Source organism: Gekko japonicus, unplaced genomic scaffold, assembly GCF_001447785.1.
Source record: "Gekko japonicus isolate JY-2015 unplaced genomic scaffold, Gekko_japonicus_V1.1 scaffold255, whole genome shotgun sequence".
Taxonomy (NCBI): domain Eukaryota; kingdom Metazoa; phylum Chordata; class Lepidosauria; order Squamata; family Gekkonidae; genus Gekko; species Gekko japonicus.
In genome coordinates this window covers 490,220-498,332 of record NW_015160843.1, presented here as the reverse complement: position 1 = coordinate 498,332, position 8,113 = coordinate 490,220, and the positions used below count along the sequence as shown (strand labels likewise).

The following is an 8,113-nucleotide window of genomic DNA, read 5'->3' as shown; positions in this document are numbered from 1 at the left end:
CAAGACATACACTGGCTGCTCTGTATTTAAACATTCCCGGCTAATGTAGCCACACCCACTGTACAATAAAGCAACCTATGAGGTTGAAGCAATAAGGACCAATCACAAGCGATCCCGCTCTGCACGGTGATTGGCAAACATATTCTGGGCTAGGGCTCCTATTGGTTACATTAGCATCCTAGCCCAGGGCGAAGCTTAACATGGCATCCCAATGGCACAGTTCACAAAGTAGTTATATATACACTTCAATACATAACATGGCTCACAGTTTTTCAGCCTCCAGCTCACAGCTTTTTGCCTTAGCTCAGGAAGGATGGCTCCAGAGCTAACTAATTTCTGCAGCAGCCAAATTGCCGGCTCACCACTTTAATGCCGGTTGCTCACGAAGTAGGATTTTTGCTCACAGGACTCCGCAGCTTAGAGGGAACCTTGCCCCTAAGTAGCCTAAACATCTGGTGAACCATACAAAAGCAAGCAATGCTATTTTAAATTCTGTAAATGTGCATTAATGTGACAGAACATCAACATGTGTCACCATCTCTTTGGGTTGTTGATAAGACAGCACAGCTGGTTACAGTCCATCTATGTTCCTTTAGGACAAACTTCTTCAAAAGCTGAAGTTAGCCACACACAAGGTTTCAGTTTGGGCAGCTTTTCATTCCACGAAGTAAGATTCTTCTGGGTGCTAAGACCAACCACAGTAGGAACCAGGGGCTGTTGTTGTTACTGAAATCCTATGGCCCATTCTGCACCTAGCATTCACTCCACTGTTTTACCAAACCCACAGTGGAACAGAAAAAGATGCGGCTCAAAACCACATTCAGATACCCTGGGCCAACGCCCGTACTGACTGCAGAGTCACCCCTGAACGGCCATAAAACAGCCATAAATCTATGCCATAAAACCAAGAGATCAAAGGAAGTGAAACTGGCATGCAATGTAAGAGAAGGACCCCTAAAGCAGTGCAGTTCCTGGTGACTTTACATTTGAGGGCCAAATATACTAAATTCCACAATGACAACACCTGCATATATAAAAACAAGGTTCATTCCACTTCAAAGGTTCACTGTATTGCTAACATCACAAGATTCTGAAAAGTCTCCTTAAAAGAAATTTAAAGTGTATATGTCATGGACACAATCTGCCAGTCATTCTGTTTCAGCCTACGATTAGCTGAAACTAGATACTTCCATCCCATGAGCATTATACAATATTGCAGAATGCGTAAACTGCTTGGAATGTAGATCATTTCTTCCCTTTTGAGCAATAGGTCAAAAGTTTGTGTTTCAAAAGAATTCAGGTTATGTTTGTGCTTTTCCTGTGTTTTCCCCCTCTTTTGGGGTTTCCTTCCTTCTGAAGTTCAGCAGTCTCTTTAACATGGAGATGGAAAAATGTAAACATAGCAAGGGGGTGTGAAGTGTTAATGAGCTGTAGAGAGTCCTGAGAAAAGTCCTTACAAAAATTTATATTAGTGGAGACACTAGTGTTGCATTGCCAGCTCCAGACAATAAGGGTAGGATCCATTCTTCTTCTTTAGCTTTGTATATATCAACAAGTATGGAACTCCAGAAACAGAAACAGAAGAGAAACAATAGCTGTGCTGCTTGTTGAATTTCTACTTGTGAACTGTCGATGGAGCAAGATTTGGGAAGATAGTGGCATGTCTGCAAGACCATCTCTCCCCATATGTTTCCCGAAGAGCTTATGCTCCTTGGAACATCTTCTGTTGGTCCCTTACCCCAAAGATATCCATTTAGCCTTGACCAGGTCCAGAGCCTTTCCAGCTCTGACTCCGGCTTGGTGGGACACTCTCCCAAGTAAGATCAGGGCCCCACGGGACAGGGCCTGCAAAACGCAGTTGTTCCGCCAGGCCTTTGGTTGAGGTGGTGGGTATCCAACTACATTGGCCTCCCCTGCTCCACCCTGTGCTCCACCCCATTCCTTTGTATTTGCATTATGTCAGCTTGTACTATCAGTGATGTTTGATGCCCACTGCCCAACACTCTGATCCTTCCTGGGCACACATACAGGGTTCATCTGGGAGCTTTTGTTAAATTGTTTATTCTGCCATTTTATGAATTATGTTACTGGGATTTTAATTGGACTAAACTGAAATTGTTTGTATTGTTTTATTCTTTGTTGTAACCTGCCTTGAGCCCACTTGTGAGGGAGAGCGGGATAGAAATTCAATAAATGAAATTCAATGAAATGTTATAAAGGTATTATCTACTCTCATGCACTGTTGCTTCTCCTTACACTGTGGCACAGGAGAATTCCATCTCAAATGGCTTAGGAGGTCACTCATAACAAGGAGCCATGTGGCAGGAAAGGTCAGAAAACCAATGGGAGAGGGGGTGTCAATATGGAGAGACCTTAGAGCTGTCAGGTTTGGAAAACAAAGCACTGGAAAATGGGATGAGTTTGGCGGGGGGAGCCATAATAGCTGGTTGTGAGGTTGCTTTGGCTGGCACCCTCTTCCAACAACCTATTTCCCAGCCTAAGAGTTACCCTGCCCTTTAATTGAGTCATCACCTTTTCCCTTTGGATCAGGACATTAGGCAGGTGCACACGGAGACAAAATTTAAGAATAGACAACTCTCACCACAAAAGGGAAATAGTTACCAGAACTTCAGTCACAGAAGTGAAGGCTGAAGTGTGCCAGATAGGAGTGACTCAGATTTAATGCATTTCCTTAAATCCTGTCTGCATCATCAAAGTGATATTTAATCTCCAGCCTTATCTTCCCTTTGCCCATTTTCAGTGAAAAACCAACACTGCTATTTCCATAGAAAAACCAAGCGAGTTGCTAGCCTGATCTTTCCTGCACTGTAACACCATCACTGCACATGTCCAGAGGGTGATACTTCAGTTTCCAGCCCTGCCCTAACAAATCCCTAATTAAACTTGGGCAAGACAATAGACACTCCAATCCTAAATATTTGCACAAATATCAACAATAGCTGTCAGAAGTATCAAGATGGAGCAAAAGTTGGGTGGAACACAAGGACCAAACCTAACCCTAAATCACAGAGTAGGCTTAGAGAGTGCAAAGGCAGTCATGGGATACAATCTCAAAAATGACAGAATGATCTCGGTCCGAATCCAAGGAAGACCATTCAACATCACAGTAATCCAAGTCTATGCCCCAACCACTGACACAGAAGAGGATGAAGTGGACCAGTTCTATGAAGACCTACAACACCTCCTAGAACTAACACCAAAAAAAGATGTCCTCATCTTCATGGAGAACTGGAATGCTAAACCAGGAAGTCAAAGGTAACCGGAATAACAGACAAGTTTGGCCTTGGAGAACAAAATGAAGCCGGGCAAAGGCTAACAGTTTTGTCAAGAGAACATGCTGGTCACAGAGAACACCCTCTTCCAACAACCTAAGAAGTGACTCTACACATGGACATCACCAGATGGGCAACACCAAAATCAAATTGATTACATAATTTGCAGTCAAAGATGGAGAAGCTCTATCCAGTCAGTAAAAACAAGACCTGGAGCTGACTGTGGCTCAGATCATGAGCCACTCATTGCAAAATTCAGACTTAAAGTGAAGAAAATTGGGAAAACCACTAGGCCATTCAGGTTTGACCTAGATCACACCCCTGATGAATATACAGTGGAGGTGAAGAATAGGTTTAAGGGACTAGATAGACAGAGTGCCTGAAGAACTATGGACGGAGGTTCGTGACATTGTACAGGAGGCAGCAATCACCACCATCCCAAAGAAAAAGAAATGCAAGAAAGCAAAGTGGCTGTCTGATGAGGCTTTACAAATAGCAAAAGAAAGAAGGGAAGTGAAAGGCAAAGGTGAAAAGGAAAAATTTACCCAACTGAATGCAGATTTCCAGAGAACAGCAAGGAGAGATAAGGAGGCTTTCCTGAATGAACAATACAAAGTAATAGAGGAAAACAATAGAATGGGATCTCTTCAAAAAAATTGGAGAAATCAAGGGAACATTTCATGCAAAGCTGGCCATGATAAAGGACAAAAATGGTAGAGACCTAACAGAAGCAGAAGAGATTAGGAAGAGATGGCAAGAATACACAGAAGAACTATACAAGAAGGATCTAAATGCCCATGACAACCACGACAGTGTGATCACTGATCTCGAGCCAGACACCCTGGAGTGTGAAGTCAAATGGGCCTTAGAAAGCATTACTAACAACAAAGCTAGCAGAGGTGATGGTATCCCAGCTGAGCTATTCAAAGTCTTAAAAGATGATGCTATTAAAGTGCTGCACTCTGTATGCCAGCACATTTGGAAAGCGCAACAGTGGCCACAGGATTGGAAAAGGTCAGTTTACATTCCAATCCAATGTCAAGGAATGTTCAAACTATCGCACAATTGCACTCATTTCACACGCTAGCAAGGTCATGCTCAAGATCCTACAAGCTAGCCTTCAGCAGTACGTGGATAGGGAACTGCCAGAAGTACAAGCTGGGTTTCGAAGAGGTAGAGGAACTAGAGATCAAATTGCCAACATTCACTGGATTATGGAGAAAGCAAGGGAGTACCAGAAAAACATCTACTTCTGCTTCACTGACTACACTAAAGCCTTTGATTGTGTGGATCATAACTAACTGCTGTGCCATATATGGGCAGAGAAGGGTGCAGAGCAGCCTTTCTTAAGAAGCTGCTGTAGCCATCCCCTTGCCTAGCAGGGTACCTCTACAACTCTTACATCGTTGTTATGCTAATCATGCTACAATTAGTAGAACTTCTAAACCAGAGGCTCCTCCCTGTCTTGCCCAGCCCTACCATACAGTTCTACTTTGGTTGCAACATGAAGAGAAATAGGCTACTGGGCATTCTTGTCTGGAAATCTGCAAAGATACAGATAAAGTGACACAACACTAATAGAAGAAGAAGAAGAGATTGGATTTATACCCCACCCTTCACTATCCAAAGGCATCTCAGAGCGGCTTACAAACTCCTTTACCTTCCCCTCCCCACAACAGACACCCTGTGAGGTGGGTGGGGCTGAGAGAGCTCTGACAGAAACTGCTCTTTTTCAAGGACAACTGTGCCAGAGCTTGTGACTGACCCAAGGTCACATCAGCAGGTGCAAGTGGAGCAGTGGGGAATCAAACCCGGTTCTCCCAGATTAGAGTCCACACACTTAACCACTACACCAAACTGGCTCTCAGCAGAAGCATCTTGCTGGGGAAGGTGAAGCTATACTAGTTTATGAGATGTTGCTCTAAACCAATGATCAATTTGAGCAAGGGAGAAAGACTGCAGCCACATTTTTCACTGTCTCTTCTACTTTCCATTTGACCCAACAGTATAAAAAGAGTGACAACAAAATTTCAGCTTGTGCAGTCAGCTTCACTTAAGGCTAAAATAAAACTATGCCTGGCATATCCTGTGGTTGTTGGACTGATGCTGAATAAATGTGAATAAAATAAAGCAGGCCTTGACAAATCCCAGGCACCATCTCACTTATAAATTTCTTTTTTTGTGTGAGTATTTGTGTGTGTGTGTGTGCCTGGAAGTCACGGTTGACTTCTAACAAGCCCCTAGTGGGGCTAGGACATTTCAGAGAGGTGGCTCTGCGTCCCAACCCCGGTATTCCTTGGAGGTCTCCCATCCAAGTACTTGCCAGGGTCAGCTCAGCTTAGCTTCCAAGATCTGACAAGATCAGGCTTGCCCGGGCTCTCCAGGTCAGGGCTACACTTAGAAATCTCATTGTGGCACCTAGTATTTTCAGTAGTCATTTATTGTAAGTGCCTCTTGGTCAATCTCAATGGAAGTAGGAAGCTTATTTAGTGAGGGGTAGAGGTTAGCTTTTTGTTATGATGACAACCAAGGTTACCCATGATTTCTTTACATGCTACAACACTTTCATTATAGCTTTTAAAAACATGACAAGAAACTTTGAAGAGTATAGGATTAGGTTTTGTGGTAGCGATAATTAGTAAGCATGGTAACTAAATTTAAAACCCTGAAGGCTGAAAAATAAGTCTAGCTCCTAATTTGGGGGGATGGCTCATAAAGGTGAAGAGAATCTGTTAAGGCCAAAGAAAATAAACTATCAAAACATCAGATTTTATGGACATTTTCAAAGAGAGCATATCTGAACATGTTAACAATAAACAGCTGCCTGACACAACCTGTCTTGTGTTTAGTTCATCAGTTCAGACAAAGGATTTAAGTTCCTTGGATCAGTCAACACACAGCCTTTTTTCTGAAAATCCCAACAGCTCACTCAAACTAGAATCACTGGTAGTGGACTTACCACCATAATAGCTATGCCATTGCTAAAAAACCCTGCAAACTGCTGCCTAAACAAAGATGAACTATGAACTTGCCCACCAAAGAAACTGATGTTATCGCTTGATCTCTTACCTCGAAATTTCTTGGGTGGATTATCTAGATCACCAGCAGCAGGTTCTACCACACAACGATCATCCACCAGCCTGAAAAATAAACAAGCACACATTCAATGATAATATCTTCTTTGGCCTACAGTTATTTCAATGGCCTCACTTGAAAATCCTTTAGCTTTAACACCTCCTGTTCCATTTCAGCTAGCATTACAGACCAGAAGTCATCCAACTGCCTCCCTATTTTGTATCTTTCAAGGACAGAAAAATAATTCAAATTTCTAGTACTAGTCTCCATTTTTTTAGAGACAAGATAAAGTCATTGGACACAAATCCTGCATACAGCTGAAAATTTTCAAATTTCTGGATGTTAATATGAAATTTCTTGATGCCCATGTAACAAAGTCTCTTGGCATTAGCATTGTATAGCAAAGTCAGTCATACTGGTAAGTAGGATTCACTGTTGCTATTCCAACAGAGCCTGTAATGAACCTTTGGGAGGTTGTATTTTCTATACTCTTCCATTATTAATTTATCCAGGACAAATGGTACGCAATTTACAGCTCATGGATCTAATATTCTTTCAAAACTAAATAAATACCATCTGTATCTTGCAGTAGTATAACTAAATTTGAACACATGACTGTTATCTGAGAAGAGGTTCTAGAATAGGCAAATAATGTCTAAAAGTATTATATGCTAAAATCTCAGAATAATTTTTAGACTAATCTTTTTACCTTGAGGGAGCAGAGTTATGATTTTGATGATCCAGGGTTAGGCATACCAGACTTTGAGTCACTAAAGATACCAACATTTGGTGCAACATCTGTCTGGCAACACACAGTTTTGACAGAAAAGACTTGAGCATAAACTGACACTTCTATTAAGCTATGCTTATTTCCAAACCTTCCTAAGAATTACAACTTCTTGCTTTGCATTGGAGTTTATAGTCATTTTCTATTTACTAAGTACAGGGTTTGTGTTCAGTTTTGGGAACCACAATTTAAGAAGGATATACACAAGCTGGAACGTGTCCAGAGGAGAGCAACAAAGATAGTGAGGGGTCTGAAGACCAAGTCCTATGAGGAAAGGTTGAAAAACGTAAAGCAAAAAAGGATAGCAAAAAACATAAAAACCAACAATAAAACTTTCTTCAAATACATTAGAAGCAGGAAACCAGCCAGGGAGGCAGTGGGACCCTTGGATGACCAAGGGGTAAAAGGAGTACTGAAGGATGATAGTGTAAGAAATGCAATAATATAAGGGGCTTCTGATTTTAAAAGAACCTTGCTTTAAAAAAATTGCATTGCTGGAAATCAATTAATGATTAAGGCTTAATGAGAAGCTGAGCTAAAGGGGAGTTGGAAATGGGGAAGTCAGACACTAGCAAGAACTAGCTTGCACAAACATCTCCACTTAGTAGATGCGGAAGACGGTTGCAAAAGATTGCCTTCAGCAGAAAGCAGAAGTAGCATGCGGCAGGAATATTTCACATAGATTAAAAGTGCCTTCAGATAAAGGGACGTTTTGCTGTGTATTGAAATTAAGAGTGTATTGCTTGAGAATGGATGCTGAAGCTGGCTTAATTAGAAAGCCGAAGTGTGGCCTAGACAACTGTCATAAGAACCTAAGAGATGCCAATGTTGGATCAGGCCAAAGGCCCATCCAGCCCAACATTCTGTATCACACAGTGGCCAGAAATACCAGGTGCCATCTGGAGGTCCACCAGTGGGGCCAGGACAATTAGAAGCCCTCCCACTGTTGAACCCCCCC

At 42.1% G+C, this 8,113-nt stretch overlaps 1 protein-coding gene across 2 annotated transcripts in view; it reads right to left on the bottom strand.

Moving 5' to 3' along the window:
• Positions 1-8,113, bottom strand: part of ITPR3 (inositol 1,4,5-trisphosphate receptor, type 3) — a 152,874-nt gene that overhangs the window by 99,060 nt on the left and 45,701 nt on the right. For both annotated transcript variants that reach the window (XM_015419698.1, XM_015419706.1), the window contains exon 2: positions 6,363-6,433. In XM_015419698.1, the coding sequence (XP_015275184.1) occupies positions 6,363-6,433 (71 nt within the window). The remainder of the gene's footprint in view (positions 1-6,362; positions 6,434-8,113) is intronic.